Here is a 24,525-nt window from a genome sequence, read left to right as displayed (position 1 = left end):
CGGCTAAGCACCTCATGGCGTCTGCCCCCACCTTTAGCTTACCTTGCCGTGCACCAGTCATTAATCCATTAACATACAATATACTGTGTATGCAGCACAAGTAATTGTGTCATACAGTATTCTCAGATTCCAGTATGGGTCGGCACTATCAACATCAGCCACTATTAGGTGAGTTTATCCATTATATCGTATACCTGAAGGAGTTCATATAACAGTTGTCGTAGTAAGCAAGGAGTTATGAAAATTCAGTGATAACTATGAAAAAAGCTCAGTGATAACTATGAAAGTGATTTTATTTTGAGTTTAGTATGTTAGTAATGAACAGGTAGTCATCTGCTTTCTGTCATTTCAAATTAATATAAAGTTTTGTTAGACTAGCAATGGATATGACAAATTTTCACTACCCTTCTTCTCAACCCCACCTCTCATCCACCAGTACAATGCCTCCCCTTTCAATGACGCAACTTACAGTGCCATTCCATTCCTCCCCAAATACCACTGCCCCACCTAGTACATTACGTCCCCTTCCCTGCCTGACCGGTCCACTCCCACCTCCCTCGACTATCGCTCCCTCTGCAAGTACCACTTCTCTCCTTGCCTACCCTTCCACTTCCCAGTCCCCCCTCCCATACTACTAATACCACCCCTCCCCTCTATCACCCAACCATCCCCCCCCTTCATCATTACTATCATGCTCCTCTCTCACCCTGGCACTCCCCACCCCACAACTACCCCGTGCCCGTGAACGTCTCAGCGACTATATAATGAGGTGGATGGACGTCCAAGCCTCACAAACTCGTTGGAGCTACTCCTCACGACTGACTGTGACAGATAAGGTCCCGGCGAAGCAAGATGCGAAGCTGCCTGACGTTACTGGTGGTGGTGGTGGCTGTGATGGATCTGCCCTCGGTGTTAGCCTTCACTGCTGCACCCCGCACACGTATGTTGGTTTATTGGTTATTTTGTGCCCCAGACTCTTACCCGTGGCTCGTTGGAAGTCATTGACAGGATTTCACACCAAACACAGACTTGTTGTCAATGCTTAGAAGATTTTCTACCTAACACGAGTAACAGTTTCACAGTGAATTGTTCCTCTTCCAGTCAAACAAAGCTTCAAACTACCACCACAGATCATTGTTCAGTATAAAAATTTGGCTACGCCTTGGAAATGTGAAAGGGTGAGAGAAGGGAATATGGTTTAGGTATATGTGCGGGAGTCAATGAGAATGAAAGGGCAAGAGAGGGAATATGTCTGATGATAAGCAAGAAGTGGAAGGAGAATATAAGAAAGTATGGAACAGTGGGTATAAGGATTGTATGGGTGAGGATGAAAGTAGGTATACAAGCGTGGGCGACTGTATGTGTGTAAGCCCCGACAGAGGATCGAGTGGCAAGAGTGAGAGATGAGTTTTGGGCGAGAGTAGAAGCATGTATGGACAAGTTTGAGAGGAGCGAGAGAGTGCTGTTGATTGGAGACATGAATGGCAAAGTTGGGAATGTACGAGTGGATGGAGTGGTTGGTCAGTGGGGTGTGCCAACTGAAGTAGATGGGAATGGTGCTTTGGTGGACATCTGGGCTTGTAAGGGGTTGGCAATAGCCAGCACCTACTTTCGTCATAAGATGATCCACCGGTATACATGGAGAGTAATGAGGAGGATGGATGGTGAACTTGTTGAACGAAAGGCAATGATAGACTTCGTGTGTGTGGATGAGCGAATGAGAAGACAAGTGTTGGATGCAAGAGTGTGGAGAGGGTGGGGGAATGGAGTCTCGGATCATCACTTAGTGATGGCCAAGGTAGAGCTGCAAAGAAAGTGGTTGAGGAGACGAAGGGGAAGACAAGAGGAAGCAGCTCCTGTGAGAAGAGTGGAGAATTTGCAAGATAGTGAGAAAATGACAGAGTATAAGAGCATAGTGGAAGAAAGATTGGGAAGGTATGAGCTAGAGCAGATGGAAGGGGTGGAAGACGTATGTAAGATATTCACGGAAGAGATAGGCGCAGCGTGTGAGGCGGTTTGTGGAGTGAGGAGGAGATGCAAGGGTGTGCAAGGGACAGCATGGTGGAATGATGAGGTGAAACGAGCTGTGGAACAAAAGAAGAAGGCATATAGTGAATGGTTAGTGAGTAGAGGTAGGGGAGAAGATGAGAGAGAGAAGAGAGAGGTATATGTGAGCAAGAGAGGGGAGGTTAAGAGACAGGTGAAGGAGAGTAAAAAGAAAGTGGATGAAGAGTTTGGGAGGAATCTGAGTGTGAAATGGAGGGAGAGTAAGAAATTGTTTTGGAAGGAGGTAAAGGAAGTAAGGCAGTGTGAAAGGGGAAATAGTAGGTGAGTGAAAGATAGGAGTAATAGATTGCTGGTGGAGAAGAGAGAGAAATTGAGGAGATGGAAGGAGCACTTTGAGGATTTGTTGAATGTAGAAAGTGAGAGCAGTGCGAGTATAAGTGGCTGGGGAATGGCTGGGAGAAGAAGAGATGAGAGGAGGGAGGAAGAGATCAGTAGGGCGGAAGTAGTGGAAGCGATGAAGAAGATTAAGTTGGAAAAGGCCCCAGGAATTGATGGAGTGTGTGGTGAAATGCTTAGGTATGGGGGTGAGATTGTTGTGGAGTGGATATGGAAGTTGTGTAGATTGGCTTGGGAAGAGGGAAGGGTTCCAGAGGACTGGAAATCAGGTATAACTGTTCCTTTATACAAAGGAAAAGGGGAGAGAGAAGTATGTGGTAACTATAGGGGTATTTGCCTTCTTAGTGTGGCTGGTAAAATATATGGTAGAATACTCATTGATAGGGTTAGGCATATGACAGAGGAGCTAGTTGGAGAAGAACAAGGGGGATTTAGGAAGGGAAAAGGGTGTGTAGATCAGATATTTGTTCTAAGATGTTTAGTGGAGAAGTATCTAGAGAAGGGAAGGAAAGTGTATGCTGCCTTCATGGACTTGGAGAAAGCTTATGACAGAATAGATAGGCAAGGTATGTGGAAGGTATTAAGAATATATGGAGTGGAGGGGAAATTGTTGAGTGCTGTGAAGAGTACGTACGAGGGAGCTAGGGCTACGGTGCGAGTGGATGGTGAGCTGAGTGAGTTCTTTGAACTCAATGTGGGACTGAAACAGGGTTGTGTGATGTCTCCATGACTGTTTAATATATACATGGATGGAGCTGTAAAGGAGGTGCAAGGTAGGGCAGTGGATGTGGGGGTGGCTCTAATGGATGAGGGTGAGATTTGGAAGATTCCGGTGTTGCTGTTTGCTGATGATACAGTATTGTTGAGTGAAGATGAATGGGAGTTGCAAGGTTTGGTGAATAAATTTGGGACAGTGTGTAGGAAGAGGAATCTGAAAGTTAATGTAAACAAAAGTAAAGTTATGGTGTTTGAGAGGAATGAAGTCACAGAGTGTGCAGTGAGGTTGGATGGTGAGGATATGGAGAATGTGAGTGCATTCAAGTACTTGGGTAGTGTGATGAGTAAGGATGGAACTTTGGGGGACGAAGTGCGTGAAAGGGTACAGCAGGGAAGGAAGGTTGTTGGTACACTGAAAGCAATGATGAGAAATAGGGAGGTGAGTATGGAGGTTAAGAAGTCACTGCATGATAGTACTGTGATCCCTACCCTGACTTATGGAAGCGAGGCGTGGACCTTGCAAGAGGGGAACAGTGGAAATGAGTTACTTAAGAGGAGCGTATGGAGTGACGTGGAGGGACAGGTTGACGAATGAAGAAGTGAAGGAACGTTGTGGGGTGGATGTGGATGTGGTTGAGAAGATTAGGAGAAATACACTGAGGTGGTTTGGACATGTGAAGAGAATGGAGAATGAAAGACTGACTAAGAGGGTGTATGTAGGTGAGGTGAAGGGAGGGAGAGGGAGGGGTAGACCGATGAGGTGGAGGGATGGAGTTGAGAGGTATATGAGGGAGGGGGGGTGAGTTGGGGGGAGGGTAGTCAAATGGTGGGTGACAGAGCGACTTGGAGGTGTTTTGTCTGCGGCCACCCTTTTCGAGATTAGGGAGTCGGGCTATAGATAGATAGATAGATAGACTTTCCTCCATCCAGGAGTAAGGTTGGTCCAACGTTGAATATGTCTCAGTGCCAATGCTTCGACACCTAACCGTAACTCGCATACTGTAGTCAGCAGGTGTAACATTCCATCAACAAACAAATGGAAAAATTCAGGTTCGGTCTCGGCCTGATCAGATTCTTGGACAAGGTTTATTTCCCCACGTTCTCCCTCGTCATCCAGCAGTACAGTTGGAAACCTGGGTACTGTGCATCACCTTCTTTGCGTATCATGTTTTAGGGAAAAGCTGTAACTCAGTGAATGATTGTATGCCTTAATGACACCATGCAATCGACAAATATTAATTATAAGGCTGCTTCTTCTAACACAGCGTTTCTTAATTTGGGGTGCAAGCACCCCAGGGGGTGCTGAAGTCAATTTTAGGGGGTGCTGGAATATGCAACATATATTGGTTGCTGGAAAATGCAACATATATTGGTTTTGCTTAGTTGATATTTTACTTTTGGAGAATGTATAAAATAGTCAAGGAGTAGTTCACTTTACTTTATTCTTAGAGTAGTGTTGTTACTGTAGCAGTGTAGCAACTGTAGTTCCAGTAACCAGATGTAAGGGGGTGTCGGACTGTGCGGCCTTACTGCAGGGGGTGCTGAGGTCGGAAAAGGTTAAGGAACGCCCACGCTAGGCCGTATTCTCATTAGTTTTGGTGATTCCATAGCGACTTCCTACAGATTTAAAATCCATCATACATCTTCAAATCCCCTTCTATGTCACCAGATCTCTTTAATCAACCCTGCAGACAAAAGAAATGATGGAGAGTGATTTCAACAAAGGTTAATCTTTATTCTGCAGTACACTGAAGTCATGCCAGTGATCTTAAAAATTGTCTTGAAAACAAAGAATATAGCATTAGATCAAGTATTAATCTTCAACCTACCACCACCGTTCAAAATCTGAATATTAAACTCAGAGAGACATATGGAGCCGTACCGAAAGTGTCTTTGGAGACATCCTAGCACCTCAAAACGAGCTATTTTTTTTTTTTTTTCCTGAACATTACATCTAAATGCCCTCTTGTACTGTATGTTATTCGTGCAAACTCTGCCGATGTTTAAACGGTATTTAAGAAGCCTCCTGTGTCATCAAGAGTAAGGCTCAAACCGGCATAGCTCCACACAGGGAAGGGTGTTGCCGTCTCAGATCATGGTAGGACGTAGAAAACGGCCTGTGATAACCATAACAGAAACTGATGTTAGTTAGGCAGACTGACCTAAATTTTGGTGCAAGGATGTACTATATATATATATATATATATATATATATATATATATATATATATATATATATATATATAAAGAGAGAGAGAGAGAAAGAGCAAGCCTGTGTGTGTGTGTGTGTGTGTGTGTGTTGTCCAGCCACGCACACATCAGGTGCATGTGCATGTACTGTCCTTGTGCAGGGATTTTGAATCAAGAGGTATAATGCATATCGTTCTCGTCTATCTATTTACCTGTGTATCTGACTATGTATATGTATCTATTTAGAGTGTGCGTGTGTATATATATATATATATATATATATATATATATGTATAATTATATAATTGATAGAGAGACTACTGTATATAGACAGCACATATCTCTGCCTAACGAAAATAAAATTTAATATGCATTCCTGCATCCGGATCCAAATCTACCTCTAAATCTAAACTACTCTTCCTTGGCCCACTACCAGTCTATCCACCACATTTCACTGAAATCCGATAACAAGTTTTTCGAATACTTTGTACACAATCAGACAAGCAGACTCATGTGAATATAACCGCCGTCCAACCTCTTTTGCGGAGATAAAACCATACATGGTACTATTAACGTGGCACAACCAGAAATAAACAGTTAAGGAAGTGCAAGGGAGCCTCCTCAGCCTCCGAGAATATTATCTGCGTCTAATTGCTTACTTTTTTCCAATAATATTTCGCCACTGTCTACCTCTGACAACCATTACTACCGTCCCTGTCACCACCTACGACGCTCTTGCATTCCAAGCAAAACGGTTTCTTTCTTTCCCTCCACTTTATACCAACTACTTTTTCCTTCTTCTTTCTTTTTCTATACTTTCTTTTTCCCCTCTTCTCTCACTAACATAAAACTCTATTTCTCCATAACCTCATCTCCGCTATTTCTGTCCTCGTTGCTGTATGGTTTCTCTTTAACAGGTTGTTCAGCCTTCACACTCCATGCACTTTCATACACCTACTTACCGCATATACTGACCCCACTATGAACCACCTTAAGAATATGTTTGTGAACTTATGTTTACAAGTACCAACCTTGTGCGTTATTATCACTGACGTACCATGAATACTCGGCCATGTTAGTTAAAGCGGTGTCATTTCTCATTGGTGCTGGCGCCTTGCAGCTTCTGGTGGGCAAGCGGGAGAGGTGGCAGGCTCTGGAGGGCTGCCCCTGGTGGACATGGAGACGGTAGGCTCTGGGGGGCCATCCCTGGATGACATGGAGGTGGCAGGCTCAGAAAGACCATCCCTGGGGGACGTGGAGGTGGCAGGTGATGAGGCTGGCTGGACTCTGGTCATTGATCCACCTGTGCAGCTTATTATTCAGGATCTTGGCACCTACTCACCACAGTATTACAGGTCAGTGTTACTGTACTGCAACACACTGTAGAATTACGGTATCTATCTATCTATCTACCTATATCAGAGAGAGAGAGAGAGAGAGAGAGAGAGAGAGAGAGAGAGAGAGAGAGAGAGAGAGAGAGAGAGAGAGAGAGAGAGAGAGAGAGAGAGAGAGAGAGAGAGAGAGTTACTCATCTTGTAGACAGCATATGGTGCAGGGCAGTAATACACACACTTAGAGGGAGGGATTGCCTTTACTCTGCAAGGTTGTCAGTCACATCTGGCATCATCAGACTAAAGGAAGAACAACCCAGCATAAGAATTATATAATAATACTGTGCCGGCTACTTAACAATCATAAATTCATTTTACATCCACAAGGTCGTATATTCTATATTTTAGGGATGGGAGGGATGAATGGGAAAAACATTTAGAATAAAATAAATTTAAAAACAACAGACTGTAGTAGATTAATCCTGTTTTTACATTCATTTTATTCATAAAATTATTATCCTGTAAATCCCTCCCTTCCCTAAAATATATGAAATACGACCTAGTGGATGTAAAATAAATTTATGAATGTGAGTGACAAACCAAATGGTTTCCTGTACACGAGGAAACTATTTACTACGCTGGGTGGTAACCATATAACCAAATTTTGGCGCCTGGTGGTTTAGTTGGTAATTATTGTGCTCCAATTGGATTGAGCCGGTGAAGGTTTATATCCAAGGGGTGGTTGGGGTTTATTGCTCACGTAATGCCACTCAGGGATGAGTGAGGCTGGTCATTCTCATCTTAAATGTCAGGACCAACTGCCTAGCCCCGGGCTCTTAGGCTCCTCATGGGGCAACGTAGGATTGGATGATGGATGGAATGAATGTTAACCAATTGGCATAGTATTTCATATTATTCTTATGCTAGGTTGTTCGTCCTTTAGCTTTCAAAATTGAAAACACCATTAAGAAATGCATCGTCAACAAAAGCCCATCAAGCAATTCAGGCGTTGCGTATCAAAATTCATGCAAGGACTATAATACATTTTACAGAAGACAACCTGGAAAACACAAACCAGGACATCACAACATAAGTATGGTGTAAGGACAGTCCAACAGTGTGGCAGCTTATTCCAACACACTGATTATGCAGGCTCTAAAATCTGTACAAGACCATAGAGCTTCGATGAAAGGAATGTAACTGCATAATTCTTAATTTCTGACACATATTAGAATAATGAAAACATGAGCTATGGACATTATAAATGTAACAATTCTACCAGAATTACAAAGCTGTACCTCACAGGCCAACATTGTTTAGGCTGCTATGGTTCAGGGCGTCAGTACAGCAGACGTGAAGTGAGATGAGGTGAGGTTATGTCATATCTGACCAAGTCAGGTCCCACTCTGTTACACGTGCCCTTCTTTGCTGTCTCTGTGTAACTCTGTCTGAACATGTAATATGCGAAAGGAGTTAGTGTCTCTAATTTATCATGTGGTTAATCTGCATCTATCTATCTATCTATCTGTCTATCTATACATACATACATATCTATCTATCTATCTGTCTATCTATCTATACATGCATATCTATCTATCTATCTATCTATCTATACATACATATCTATCTATCTATCTATCTATACATATCTATCTATCTATCTACCTATATGTATTGTATAATATGTAATATACATATACATATATACATTCATATACATATTATATACATATAAATACATATATACATACCGTGCATATATCTATCTATCTATCTATCTATAAATAAATAAATAAATAAATCATATATATATATATATAAAATGTCTTGTCCTTTCAGCGCCGAGGAAGAGGAGGCAGATACCATACCACTGGAGAATGGGTCGTTTCTCCCAGACGGCGAGGCAGGACCAACGGTACAAAGGACAAAGCGTGGAGCATTTATGGCAGGACTTCTACGGTTCGGAGCCAGAACAGCACCACTACGAAGGGTAGCTGGTAAACTCATACGCATCGGGGAAATAGCTGGAACCACATATGCAGCTATTTACATGGTGAATGAAATCAGCAACCTCAGAGCACAACTACACGCCTTACAACAGGAAATGAATTATCTTAGAGCCAATCGAAGTAAAATGAGCAAAGAAGAAGCAAAAACAGCAGCTGATGCATTGGCAAATCAGGCAGCTGATATTGCAGCAATGGCAAGGCAATTGTCTAACAACTCAAATTAACATACACAGAACAACAGTCTGTAGGGGAGAAATGTTAACACACTCGTACAGCAGGAAGAGCTGCAAAGTCTGACTTTTTTTAAAGCACGTAACTTACTTTTAAAGCCTTCCTACCTCCAGGCAATGTTTTTACTTATTTGGGATACATTTTGTTGTAACTGGATCAGTGCAACTAAATCCAAACCAATTAGTTCGGAAAGTCTCCTCTACAATAAGTAGGCCTACAATCGTCTGAAGGTAGGATGAATGAAATTAAATCTGACACCACACTGAAGAGTTTTAATGTACGATGTAAAACAATGGGATGATTTTCTTCTCAGGTATGACCCAATATTTTAAATAATACTGTTTAATAAGTCATGACAATAATAATAGTAGCAGTAGTAGAACAATGGGACGTGAACCCGGTGGACTGCAGGTTGATGATGCCCGTCTCCTGCAGTCTAGCATCCTTCTTTCGAGGGATGGGGGGGGGGTGAATGAGGTATGTTTGGAGAAACGGGCAGGTATATCCGTGCCACCAAGTGAAAGAATACCTCACCATCACCACACGTAATATTTAATGAATGTAATAGACTGTAAGATATATTGATTAGAATGCTACTGTATCTAGAATGCTACTGTAACTACTACTCTCTGGAATTCACTTCCTGGGAGTTGCTTCCCACAAACATTTAATCCACTTCAATTCAAATCCAGTAGTTATAAATATTTTATGAATGGAGGATGCCCTTACGCACATGGACTTATTTTGTTTCCTTTGTTTTTCCTTCCTCCATTCATTATCTATATAAAAAATAAAAATGTCTCTCCACATAATTATATATCACTGGCCTGTCAGGAGCCACGCCACCTCCACTGGACCGATGACGGATAAACATATACTTCTTTTATCCTTGTTGCTTCCAAAGGAAATTTAAAAACTTAGAGGGGTTAATGAAGGATCTATCTAAATATTCCAGTTTTAAAAGTATCTCCTAAACAGAATGAACTTGTCTGGAGACAGCAAGAGTAAACAATAAATATGTCACCAGGTTGTACGAAATTAAAGTGGAGTGATTTAGAATAAAGCATTTAACTTTCATTCGTATTTTTGTACAAATTAATTGTTAGATAAAACATTGGTCTTCCGTAAAGCACTGTATCAAAAATAAAACAATAAAGAGGTAAAAGATAAGTGTTCTGTCCATCGTGAAACACATAATGAACACATTTAACAGGAAATTACTGACAGCATCAGCCTTAAGACAGCAGTACAGGATTTGTGTGTGTGTGTGTGTGTGTGTGTGTGTGTGTGTGTGTGTGTGTGTGTGTGTTCAAAGAAGGAATAAATGATTTACTTCTTCACTCCTCGAGGGCTGCCCCAACCTTGATACAATTTTCTGGTGGTCGCAAAAATGTAAAATAAAGCCTGTAATTACGAAGTTTAGTATAAGGAGAACCAAAAAATATCAGCTTAGTTATTTCAGTCGACAGTTGGACCAAAAAAAAATAAAAAAAGAACAAAGAAATAAAAAAAGATGCAAATGTGTTGGTGGTGTTCTCGCCTTGACCCCATCGGAATAAGGTAACAGGACACACATTGGTTTCAGTGAGATGTACAGTACTGAGATAACTACTTATCCCATTAAAAGCCGCAGATCTTAGTGTGGGTAAATAGCTATAATCGTTTAGTGGAGGTCAGAATTAAACAGAAAACTCATTGGCCTCATTTAGATGTTGTAGACTTACCTCATGGCGATTATGTTCTGCCCAAAAGACGCCTCACATTATGCATGAGTTAAAATCAACCTGTCCTCTGATGCGTGTGAGAACACTGATGATGAGTGACAGGAAGATGCCAGGTGAATGCACAAACGTTGAGAAACACCACTGTTGACAACTGCAACTATATGACGATCAAAATGAAGTTTGGGAAGATATCATGTGTTTATATGAACCGAAGGAAAAGCTGTGATTAAATTTTACAGTTTTGCCGGTATTCATACCAGGCCTTTAATATTCGGTAAATCTTATCGCAATACAGGATGTTTTTCGTCATCATCGTCATGATTTTTTTCCCATCTATGGATGGGGTGAAGTAAGGATCAAAAAGTATCAAATGTTAAAGCATGATAGAGGAAGAATTATCAAATCATATTTTTAAAAAGGATTTTTGTGTTGTTAACGATTTTCACGGGTTGAAATTTGACATTTCCATGTGAATTTGACCTTAGATGTATTGCCGCCAAAAATATTGCTTTAATCCAGCGGGTGGCTCACAACCCTTCTACCAAACTTTGTTAAAATCAGATCGAAACTGCGAGTGTTACAGTGGTCACAGACAATGACACACACACACACACACACACACACACACACACACACACACACACACACACACACACACACACGCTACCGACCAGTATCACTGACCAGTGCTGTAAGCAAGGTATTAGAAAAACTTATAAGAAAAGCTTGGGTAAATCATCTAGAAGAACACAGTATGATAACAGAAAGACAGTTTGGTTTCAGAAAAGGGAAATCATGTGTTACTAATCTGTTGAGCTACTATGACAGAGTAACAAACACAATACAGGAAAGGGAAGGATGGGTGGACAGTATCTATTTGGATTTCAAGAAAGCTTTTGACACAGTACCACACCAAAGACTTTTATGGAAGCTGTACCATCAAGGAGGAATTCGAGGCAAACTGTTTTGTTGGATGCAAGACTTTCTCATAAAAAGAGAAATGAGGACAGTACTAAGAGGAAACTACTCATCATGGAAAGAAGTGACTAGTGGAGTACCACAGGGTTCGGTGCTGGCACCAATCATGTTTCTAGTGTACATAAATGATATAAACAGTAACACTGGAAATGAGAGCTATCTGAATATGTTTGCAGATGATGCAAAATACAAAGGAGAATTACTAGCACAGACTCTTGTAGGGAGCTACAAGAAGAATTAAATAAACTTCATGAATGGAGTAGTACATGGCAAATGGAATTCAATGTGGACAAGTGTCATGTAATCAAGTTTGGTAAAAGTGGAAAAAGACCTGATTGGGATTATAAGTTAGGAAATAAAACCCTATACACATCAGAAAGAGAAAGACCTAGGTGTGATTATCAATAACAGACTATCTCCGGCTGACCACATCAGCGAGAAGGTACGGAACATGTATACACTGCTTGCAAATATGAGAATAGCATTCACATACATAAATGAAGACATGCTAAGAAGGATAATAACATCATTCATTAGACCAACCCTGGAATATGCATCAACAGTCTGGAGTCCTCATCTCAAAAAGCATATAGACAAGATTGAAAAAGTTCAAAGGGCCGCTACAAGATGGATACCAAGCTTAAGGGACCTAAGCTACGAAGAAAGACTAAATAAACTGAATCTACCAACACTACAGGAGAGAAGGAAAAGAGGTGACATGATAATGCTATATAAGTGCATATCAGGAAAGGAGAAAATAGACATAAATGATTACTTAACATATGGAGAAGCATCAGCAAGAGGACACTGCAAAAAACTGCATAAGAAGAGAGGTGATAAAGACGTAAGGAAATTCAGTTTCCCAAACAGAGCAAGTGATCAATGGAATGCACTACCGAATGAAATAGTGTGTGCCAAAACAATTCACAAATTTAAGGATATGTACGATAAATATGGTCTAAGACACGGGACAATACGAGCTTGACTCATTCCTGTAAAGATACAATTAGGTAAGAACACACACACGCACGCACGCACGTACAAACAGGCACGCGTGAGGCAAAACGTAACACCCACCTAGCTATCGCAAGAGCGTGTGTAAAAGCACAAGATGTTTCGTAGAGCTCTTGTCGTCTCTGGGTGTTTCAATACTGGCTTTCAGAAGACAAGAAAATAAATTTTATATTAATAAACAAATATTAAGAATCTCCCAGACAGCACAGCCCCGCCCCATACAATCGGTGTTACGGCCCGTCCATATAATCAGTGGACACCTGTGATTCTGAAGTATAATAATGCAAAAATGTTGGTAAATAATACTGGAGATGTGATGAACCAAACACCCTCCTTACTTTTAATTTACCGTTTATAGAGTGATACATCACCATGCTTGGAAACTGATGAGCAGCGTGCCAAGTCTTGACAGATGCACACTGATCACAGGGAGGGGTTTCATGGTCGAATATTTCACTCTTCCTTATGCGACTGACCTTTGACTGATTACACTCAAAACCTACTTCCTTCATCCTTACATAACCCTTAACCCAGTTACCAAGTTTGGTTCAAATCGGATCAACAGCATGTAAGTTGTCTTTGTCACATGACCTTGCCCTTTAATTTACTGCTCTGAAAGTTAGAAAAAAAAAAAAAAATCTTCCATGGCTAACCTTCAAGCCTTCCTCCATCATACATCCAGACCGAAACAAAACTGTTTAAGTTAAATGACCAAACCTTTCACCTTGCCTTGGGACCCTGACCTCCTATCGGCTGTTTTCAAAATAACATCATTTCACCCATCCATGTAGTGGTACCGTAGTTGTTGACGGCTATCATCCACTCACTTGATGTAGTGCTGCCTATATTTTCCTTCCTCTTTATCGTTTTTTGTCTCCCTTCCTCTTCTCCTGCTTCTCTTTATCCGTCCTGTATGTTTTTCGTACCCCTCTTTTCACTTCAGTTGACTCATCACAGAGAGACAAGTCTAATGGCTTCCTGTACCACAGGAAATCATTTACAGTGCTGGGTAGTAACCGTATAACCAGGTCACGGGGTGAAGTGACTCCTTCTACGGTGCCGCTGTTAACTGGGTGGAGGCACAAAAGCGGCATCCACCCAAAAACCCAACTTCCACACTGGAAGGGCTCACACTCTCGGATAGGGATAGGTCCAACTTTCCTCAAAGCTTGCTCGCATTTAGGCACATTTATCCCTCAAGTCTCTACATTACACATAGTAATTGCATATTGCCATCACTATTATGTAGTGTGTCATGATATTTTTAGTGCTTTGACACTTGTTACAGAGAAGGCCATTACTATGATGTCTAATTCAACAAGTTGGAGGTAAGGACAGTAAAGCACGAAGGTTCTCCCCCACCCACCAAACCCTCCAGTCGATGCTGGTATGAAAAACATGAGAAGGACCACCATGCAGCATGAAAAAGCTGACATGGAATTTTCATAGGAAAGACTAAAAAGTGGGAAACTATATTCTGTCTTACTATATCTATACACTACAAGTGTCAATAAGCTACAATTATCATTAATTGCATAGAATTTCCCTGCTATAGTTTCATCACTATCTGAAATAGAGAAAAACAGTTTACATTATTATTGAGTCATGAAGGTGTTTAGCTGAGGATTTGAAGTGAGGTACTTATCTAAGCGATTTTTGAATGTCACCACTGTCCTGCAATCAATGACATCCCTGGGCAGTTTATTCCAATCGTTAACAACCCTGTTAAAGAAAAAATGATTGGCTTCATCAGACTGGAAATGCTTTCCAATAACTTTATGCCCATTACCTCTAGTATAGTTCGAACGATCAATAAAGTACACCCACGAGCAAAAGTTCGCCGACAGTCCCTGCCAGGCATGTGTCCAAACATAGCCCATTGAGGGCGGCGCAGCGCTGGTCCACCAGAGTGAGGGACAAGGGAGGAGACGGAGAGGGGGAGGAAGAGGGAGGCAACGAGACGGGAGGGAGAGGGAGGCAACAAGACAGCGGAGGAAGAGAGCCTGTGGCGATGGTAGGTCACACATATCGGGTGTTTTATTATTATTATTATTATTATTATTATTATTATCATCATCATTATTATTATTATTATTATTATTATTATTAATTAATTAATTTATTATTATAATTATTATTATTATTATTATTACTATGTATGGGAAGAACAAGAAAGAAGAACGTAATCCAGCGTTAGCCCTTACAAAAAAACTGACAGCTTTTGTATTTTTTCTGATTAATTCTAGACGATTTTTCATGTGTGACGGAAGCACTAGTGATGTCCAAAGGCTAAAGGTTTATAAAGTCTACCAACCCATAAACAACGGTTTGAATTTGATCCAGACGATCAGGCCACAAGAAAATCCTCATCGCGTAAGGGGTAAGGAAATAAGAAATTTATTTAATCGTGTCAGTTAATGTGAGGGAAGACTGCGAGGTAGGACGTAAACTAAGAGGTGAGGAGAGAGAGAGAGAGAGAGAGAGAGAGAGAGAGAGAGAGAGAGAGAGAGAGAGAGAGAGAGAGAGAGAGAGAGAGAGAGAGAGGGGAGAGAAGAGGAGTTTGCAAGTAAAACATATAAAGTGCAATGCCTAATTAGGTGGAAAGTATTTGTGAATCATATAATTACATAATGCAGAATTGAAAGAAACTGATAAATACACTGTTATGATAATAACTTTACAAGGTATTAAACATAATAATCCTTATTATTGTGATGACGAAAAGGCAGGGTCTGTGCTACATTTTTTCATTACTAATGTTACACACATATATACCATCTCTATTAGACCAGTATTAGCTGGAGGACTTGTGAAGGAATGCTTGGGGCATAAGACAGTTGCTCAGTATAAACCTAAATATAACTAATGATCACTGGCAATGTGTAACATCAACAGCCAAACACGGCATACAGAAAACGGTAACATAATCCTGGGTTAAGTAAATCCACCTTTATTTTACATCTGTGCCATACAGATATTAATGAAAACCACAGGGACTATCGTTACCGTCAGACTGTTCATATTAATTGGTGATAAAGGAACCATATACATAGGCCTATCCCTACTCTGTTTGCGATATCAGACGTCATCCATAATGATACACTACACTAGCGGACAGTGACTGGCGGGCACGAGTGAGAAGTCAGTCATCAGACAATCTGCGGCAAGTTTGACGGGAAAAACAAGCGAACAATCCGTGCCCGTTGTTGAGTGAAATCGCCAGACACTGCCCGATTATTTCACTCCCTGGTTTCTTTTCTTTTTCTCTAGTCCATCAGTTACTGCCTTGTGCTATACAGTGCTATTTTTCTCGTACGTACTGTGTTGGCCATTGTCATACCGCGCTCAAGGGGTGCTAACTACTTGCTCAGGGACCACCTACTCCTTACATTTTGGACATCATAGTCGTGCCCGACAGACTCTACCTGATGCGGACACAAACCGCCAGTCACTGCCCGCTAGTGTGGACGGGAATTAGGTTACAAGAATAATTCCCAATCCCAATCACAACAGCTGTAACATCTGACAAACCGTAAGGACGTGTCATAGATTTGCACATTAACAAATAGTCACCATACCCATAATACAGGGGTACTGAACCACCCAGTGGAAAGTGTGTCGTGAATTGTTACAAACCATGACGGTCAATTACAACACGTGGCAACGTCATCATAACGTTTCGTTGTCTGACTGTAAAATACCTTATTTTCCATGAAACAATGATTTGCCCAGCCATCACCTTGTGGTCTATCCCTCCCACTGTAGCTCCTGTCTTCTACCGAAGTCCACCACCCCGTACCTCATTACCTCTCTCCTCTGGCCCCCAGTTCGACCACTATTGCCCCCTTCCTCACCCACCTCCCTCCTCCTGTCTCCCTGGTCCCCAGCCCCACCATGCCGCCTCCTGTGGCGCCACCTCCTGTATGTAGTGAACTTGCTTCGATTTCAGAGGTCTACCAATGTCAGGTTCATGGTAGGTAGGATGGGCGTCACGATAATTTTCTCTTCATTGATAGTTGTGAGGAAGCTGATAACTATGACTTATATGATGAATTGTTAACTTTTGCATGTTTTATGACTCGAAACTAAACCACTCCTGAAATCCGTGTCATTCATAACTGCCACTATGTAGAGGGTGTATTATGAGACACAATTTTAAAAACTTTCCATATTCATGACATGCTATGCTCAGTTTATTTTTTGGCGGATCATTTCTTATATATCACCACCAATAACTGCGCACAGTGGCAATGATCACCGCGTTCGGTTCGTCCTAGTGACCGAACGAAACCTGGTGAAGTTCCATTCCTATCAGTGTTACCAGATGCGGAGAGCATTACACCACCTCGCTGTTTTTTTTTTCTTTTTTTGCCTATCAACCACTGGGGCCAAAGCCCCTGGTTATTAAGGCCATATATATATATATATATATATATATATATATATATATATATATACACACACACACACATATATATATATATATATATATATATATATATATATATATATATATATACACACACACACACACATCCATGCATATAAACATACACACTTTCAAGCACACGTACATATATGTATAATAATTTTTATTTTATTATTTTTTTGTATTTTTATTTATTATTGTTTTTTTATATTTTTATATTTTTTGACCTAACATTATAAACAAAAATGCCTAATCTAAAGAACCTGAAACTAATCACCTAACAGACAAATCGCTAACCTATACTAAATCCTAAAGAGACAAATAACTAAACCTACACTAATGGTAAAAAGATCTCGACCAAGAGAACACCATCGACTGCAGATATGTAATGCCTTTCTACATTACATACCTGCACTCATCACCTGGTGACTGTCAGTCGAGGCACAACCTAATATAGGGGACATCAATATATGAAAGAGAACCAGACGAGTCAGGAACATTTCCATATACGTCAGCTGTCGGCCATAATTAGGACAACTTAATCAAGATGGTATAATATATTTACGTAATTTGTACAAAAAGTGAAGGACCTCGCCCAACAGACCACCATCGATTGCAAATGTCCAATACCTTTCTATATTGCACACTTGCCTCATCAGCTGGTGACTGTCAGTCGAGGAACGGGGTTTAATGTAGGGGACATCAATATTAAATAGATCATTGGGAGGAGGAACTATTTCAGATATGTCAACTGTCAACCCTAATTAATAGTACAATATATACATATTTACAGTCGATAAAAAACATAACCATACAGTAAAAAGTCACATCACTCTGATCAGTCTGGTCTCTCAAGAAAGCCATCAATTTATCAGTCATACCTCGCTGGTGGGCGGGGTGTGTCTGTTTGATGTGTCCGCAACTGTACATGCTATTACTGTTTACAAGTATATACACAAATGACAGGAAGCAAGGCGCGTTAATATATTTACAGTATGAATAGATTTTTTTTTTTTTTAATTTACTATTCAGTACAAGCCCCAGCATTCTGGGGAACACTGTTGCTGAAGGCCAAGCAGGGAAGGGTGCATGGGGGCAAAAAGTTACATTGATACGTTAGGGCATAGACGGTATAGAAGTGTTAATCAGTACAAGCACACTAGTAAACAGACATACAATGACACATACGTGGTACAAAGTTGTTGCCGTTATTATCATTACAGGTTTAGGAAGGAGCAATGGGATACAATGACACACACATAAGGAGATACGTATGCAGGGAGAGGCACATGTACACACATACATATACGTATATATCTATGCATATTTGCATATATTCACGCACATGCAGACATAGACATACTGTATGTACAAGATAGGTACGCATGTATAAAGATATGCGTATGTGTACAGGCGTGTATACATATACATATGCTACATGCACATAATAATATATGATATGTATTCATTTATACATATACAGGGAGGCATATATGTACATATACACTGTAAACAGAGGCACATACATAGTCATATACACAGGTGGATAGATAAACAGAGACGATACACATTATAAAGTTATCTCTTGATTCAAAACTCAGCACAAGGACAACACACGCACATGCACCTGATGTGTACTTGTGTGGACAACACACACACACACACACACACACACACACACAAGATTGCATTTACCCCCGGTATATATACCAAAAATACTCCAATACCGTTCTAGCGCCTGGGCATTACAATGAAAGGATGTCGGGGTGAAGGGTGAGAATATCTTCGAGTATATCAAGATTTGTAATGAAGTAGGTACACAAAGCAAAAAAAACAATACCATAATCCAGGGGGTCTGAAGGGGGCAAAACCTGGCGTGCAGTTAACGACGTGATGGGATAATGCTTCATCTATGGGACTGTGACAGGGTTTACATAGCCTGCTGGTGGCCGATCGTCCGGGGACTTCAATAAGAAAATAAAATAGTTTGGGATAAAATGCAATGAACCTGGTGTGAGCTCCGTTAAGGAAAACAAGCGATTGAGAGCTAACTGTGGTAGAGATTTTTTTTTTTTTTTTTTTTAAAGTCATTCGCATTTAAATTTGCCTACAGACTGTAAAGTTAAACTAACACTAAGTGTGTGTGGACTGCTAAGTATAAGTGTAGTATATAGTTGATGAATGTCGCAATAAGTAACAAGAATAAGTCGGGCTGAATCTTGAACCTTATGATGTGTTCATTTTTCTCCTCCAGCTGGAAATCAGCTCGCGAAGGGTGTGGCTAGCGACCGTGACGTCGTCACCTAGCCGAGGGATGGAGTTGACTAGAGTTTGTCAGTGACGTTCTCCGTGACGCACCCGTGACGTAGTATGGTGTTGTCCTTCCTGACTAGAGCAGGCCTTCCCAGTCACGCCACTCTACGACGTGGTCGAGATGTGTCGTCAGGGCGTAGCTCAACCTCCACACCAATACCCAATATCTCCATCAACATACCCATATTGCACACCAGGCCCTCGACCTCCCATCATCCCCAGACATCACATTTTGCTCCCTAAAGCTTGCCTTCACAACATCCTGGAAAGTGGTCAAGGTTGAAAATAAATGCCAGTAATATTTTTGCACCTTGCATTGTCATATCTCATGTTTTTATGCATTTTTACGATTTTGTTGTGTGTTCTCTACATCGATTCAGTATTTATTTTTTTTCAGTTGAACGATGACACTTGATGCTAATATGTGACCAGTGAGTTCCCATATATTTTGCTTTATTTATCCACACTTCTAAAAGAAAATGTCAGAGGCAGTTTAAAAGTTCTTTTATCGTAAGGATCCCTGAGGGGAGATTTGGCAACACGTGAGGTGGAAACGAGGTGCAAGGTCATTTTTCTGTTTTGGTTGCTGAGGGGGCAGCATCACAGCATCCTGCCTGGAGCTTTTCTTTCTCCTAGCCCCGGTATGAGTTAGTGCACCGACATCTTTTCCCCTAAAAGGTATTTTGACTGTATTTTGCCTATGTTAGTAATGTTTTGAAAGTGAAATCTGCTCTGGAAATTGTTAGATATGAGAAGAGTCCAGAGCAGCTGTGTGAGGTGAGGCAGAAGACAGCTGATGTCAGCTTATGACGCCCTGGGGTAAGGCTAGGTAGTCACGTACACCACCGTGATACTAAAATCTGTTTTATAATTGTGAATTATTGTAACAAATTCTTATCCTATGGAGTATCATCCCAACACCTAGAGGTTAGGGTGGTCAAAGGACGGCTGCATTGTCTAATACCGTGAACAATTCCAATGATTTTTTTTTTTCACAAAAGTATAATACTTTTATCTTATTATTTTGCTTGAAACTACCGGAAAGCTCTACCACTTTCAGGGGAACGAGTCTTGAACCAGTCTTGGAACAAGTCTTGGTGCAAGTCTGAATATAAGTCTGGGGGTGGACTTTAACCAAGTTCTGGCAATGTATTTTATTTCTGGCACTGGGTCCAGCATGGCCATTGACTGGTTTTTAAGAAGTATTCAAGTTTTGCCCAGACCTGGAACAAGTCCAACCTCCCTATTGTGATCTAGCATGAATGGAGAAGCTGTACATCAATAAGGGATCGACGCCTACAGTCAGGGTGCTTCGTCAACCTCCTTCATTACCTTATTCTCCTTCCCAGAAAAACTGAAGGGTCAACGTTGCCAAAGTATATTTTATACCCTTCTTCAAGTCATAGTATGGACACCCCATTAAGTTAGGTCCATTCATTATTCTGTTTTAAAGTGTATTATTAAGAATAGTTCCTCAAATGTTTTCATATATTTTAAAATTTAATTTTAAATGTACTGGTCACTAATTTTTATTTGTAAGTTATTGGTGGTTATTTTTCCATCAGTACAGAATGATGGTCAGTACACACCTCCCAGTCATCATCACTACCAAAGCCAGAATTACCCAGCTGGCCACAGACACACATACACTAATTATATGACAGACAACTGGGAGGCCTTCACAACTGAAATAGAACAACATTTCGAAACATCAAACCATACACTCATCACAAACATCAACACTGCTGTGCACACTTTCAGTACAATGATTCAAAATGCAGACAAAAGACACATCCCTAGAGGCAACAGAAAGAGACACAACCCCAACTTCACACCACAAATACAAGGCCTCATCAATGTGGCACACTACAACACTCCCCAACACCCCATACACAAGACACCGTTCAACAAATACAAGAACTCAACACTCAAATAAACGATAGAATATCAGAACAGAAAACACTAAATTGGAATAATTATCTCCAAACACCTGATCACAAAACAAACACAAGCAAACTCTGCAAAACACTAAATAGCATCACACTCTCCAACAGCAACACCACACAATCACATGCTGCCATCACAACAAAAGACACCATACCCACAAACAAACAACAAGCAAACACTCACATTAATAACTTTTCACATGTCAGCCATCTAAACCTCCATCGAGACGACCGGCGTATCATCCGACGCAAGAGACAGTTCCCCATAGACCCAGACTTCGCACCTTTCACTTACAACCAGACGAAGCACATCATTAGCAACCTTAAGCACTCATCTGCCTGTGGACCAGACAACATTAGCAACATACACCTTAAAGACCTTGGACCACAAGGCATAACATTACAAGCACTCACCACCATATCAAACTACATCTACTCACACAACATAATACCCAGCATATGGAAGCCTGGCACTATCATCACCATCCTCAAACCCAACAAAGACCCCACATTACCTTCCTTACACCGCCCCATCACACTTCTCTGCACCCCCTCCAAAATCACTGAACGACTGGTATCACAACTATTTACACCTCATATCCCCCTAGCCCCATCATAACGTGGTTTTAGGTTGCTACACTCCACAAACATCTTACAAACCTTACACAGAAAGTTTTTGATGGCATCAATGCAGCTAGGCCACCACACAGAACACTTCTGGTCACACTAGACATTAGCAAAGCTTTTGATGCCATCCCCCGTCACAACCTCACAAACAAAATATTCAACACAAACATGCACAATAACACAATAAGATGGCTGGCAAACTATTTAGCAGGCAGATGTGCACATGTAACATTTGCCGGTCAGTCACTGAACATCAGAAACTTCACAAACGGCAACCCCAAGGATCTGTTTTATTTCCTACTCTCTTTAACCTATAGATGCACGACATACCTACAGTACACCCCACACACCACAGATACACATAGCTTCCTATGCGGACGACATAACACTTACGTGTACACACCAAAACGCAAACACAGCTGCACACATCCTCCAACGTTACCTCAACACACTACACGAATGATTCACTACAAACAGGCTCAAAATAGCCCCAGCCAAATCTACAGTGACCCTTCTAACAAACTGGACAGCAGAACACAGTCACATTCCATACCTCACCATAAACAACATTCCCCTACCACACCCACACCCACACCCACACACACACACACACACACACACACACACACACTACACAAAATTTTTGGTGTAACATACATGTCATTTAAACAACACATCACAAACATTAAAGATAAATGAACACCAAGCCTCAACGCCTTAAGGTCTCATGCCCATACAAAATTTGGACACAATAAAGAAACCACCACCACAGTATACAAACAACATATATGTTCAGTGATGAATCATGCAAGCCCTGCTTGGGCTGCTAACTTCACTAAAACACACTACAACACTCTACAGAAAATACAGGATAAGGCCCTAAAAATAATCACAGGCTGCACAGCCACTACACCTACAGACCACCTACACCAAGAAACCAAAGTCCTCAAAGATCAGCTAGACATGAAAGGCACAGATTCTCGCCGCAGCCTCCACAAACCCACACCATCCACTATACTACATGGCAGCACATTCACACACACCAAGGAACATCAAAACAACACCCAGCACGCGATATCATACACAAATTCTGTCATTTCTCTCCCCTCGCCCGCCTCAAACCAGCTTCCAGAAACATATCTATACTCAAATCACTCGCCGCTCCATTCAGTCACTTAAAGACAACACACTGCTGCATGCACAGCCTCCTGATATCCACCCTTCTGAATTCTATCTCCCTCGTGAGGACAGGGTCCACCTGGCCAGGCTGAGATGTGGGCATCATCCAGCCCTCTTGAGCTATCAGAAGAGGCTGGGTGACTCTGTCGCTGATGTCTGTCCAGGATGCAGCACAGCATCCCATACTGTTAAGCACATTATGGAAGACTGCATTGCACACAATAACCTGTGCCAACAACACAACATTCACTCCTTGAGAGCTCTGTGGGAAAGCCCGGTCACAGATGTGGCCATCCTTAGAGAATCGGGGCTGTTCTGCCAGACTGCCTAGGGAAGAACTACTACTACCACTACTACCTCCACACCACCTCCACCTGGATAAAGCAGTGCAGTAGCACCATCAGGAAAAAGTATATTCCCAGGGGAAAAAATCCTAAAAAGTAGGCACAAATCAGGGGACTGAGGACTAAGTTACAACACTAATGATCACAAATTCAGGAACACAGGCAGGGGAGTATTTAGGATATTGAAACATGTGGGATCTAGCCCAGCCCAGAAATCTTTAGATTTTCACTAAATAATTTTCAAGTTATTCTGGAGTAAAATTAAAATAAGATGTGAGAGAGTACTGAACTCTACCAAAAGGTTCCGGTCAGGTGCTTAGGCTAACTTTCGCAATATGAAAAAAGAAAATGGGTATAATATGAGATGTGACAAAACTGTGTTAACTCTGTGTCTTGTTCATCTGATACTCTTCACTTCTCCAGAAACTCTTTTGGTGTCTCATCTGTCTGTCGTACTCCTCATCTCCTCTGCTTTCTCCTCCTGTTCTCTCCTCTCTCTTGTCCTGCTTATAAAAAGGATGCAATCAGCATATGCCATGCAACATCTAACCAGATCTCTCCCTTTTTGATGTGATGATTAGATCATAAACACAAGTTATCAGTTTATTTTATACATAAAAAAAAGCTGTTTGAGATCAGGGCCTAAGCATAATACATTTGGGGTTATAGCCCCCAATGCCCAGACTTAAATATGCCAATGATCACAGGTGATGTAGGTAAAGTGCATGGCTGGTAATTCAAGCACAACAGTACAGTTGCAGTCATCATACTAAACACCTTGGCGTAAGAGAACAGGAAGAGGGGATGTTATGTTTCAGGTGGAAAATGTGTGATTTTTTTTTTAGAAGAATGCAGCAAGTCTTTGTTACGAATCCCACCGACTTTCCACCAGTGTGTAGTGGGGCTGAGTAGTATTAAGTGCTAAAGTCCACTTCGTCTTGAGGGTAGTCCAAACCGTAGAGAAGGCTTTGTAGACTATATTCTCTAGAATTATATACGGCTTGAGAAATACAGGACTTGGCCATGATGGCATACAGAGACAGCCTGCCCCTGTGGCTGTCTGTAAGAGTCTCCCCTGGTACGCAGGACG

At 41.3% G+C, this 24,525-nt stretch overlaps 1 protein-coding gene across 1 annotated transcript; it reads left to right on the top strand.

Moving 5' to 3' along the window:
• Positions 1-822: 822 nt before the first annotated feature.
• On the top strand, positions 823-8,989 carry LOC145408949 (uncharacterized). Its single transcript, XM_080279529.1, has 3 exons — positions 823-940; positions 6,431-6,665; positions 8,481-8,989. The coding sequence occupies exons 1-3, from the start codon at positions 853-855 to the stop codon at positions 8,872-8,874; spliced, it is 717 nt and encodes a 238-aa protein (XP_080135655.1). The 5' UTR covers positions 823-852; the 3' UTR covers positions 8,875-8,989.
• The last annotated feature ends 15,536 nt before the right edge of the window (positions 8,990-24,525 follow it).

This window comes from Coenobita brevimanus, chromosome 79 (assembly GCF_032717465.1).
Source record: "Coenobita brevimanus isolate Jiangsu-jjx chromosome 79, ASM3271746v2, whole genome shotgun sequence".
NCBI lineage: Eukaryota > Metazoa > Arthropoda > Malacostraca > Decapoda > Coenobitidae > Coenobita > Coenobita brevimanus.
This window is presented reverse-complemented; position numbering and strand designations above follow the sequence as displayed.

Bases quoted from the DNA above. Each gene is read 5' to 3' on its own strand.
- LOC145408949 (XM_080279529.1), top strand. From the start codon at position 853: ATGCGAAGCTGCCTGACGTTACTGGTGGTGGTGGTGGCTGTGATGGAT. The intron at 941-6,430 runs GTATGTTGGTTT...GGCGCCTTGCAG, and splicing joins CACTGCTGCACCCCGCACAC to CTTCTGGTGGGCAAGCGGGA. The intron at 6,666-8,480 runs GTCAGTGTTACT...TTGTCCTTTCAG, and splicing joins TACTCACCACAGTATTACAG to CGCCGAGGAAGAGGAGGCAG.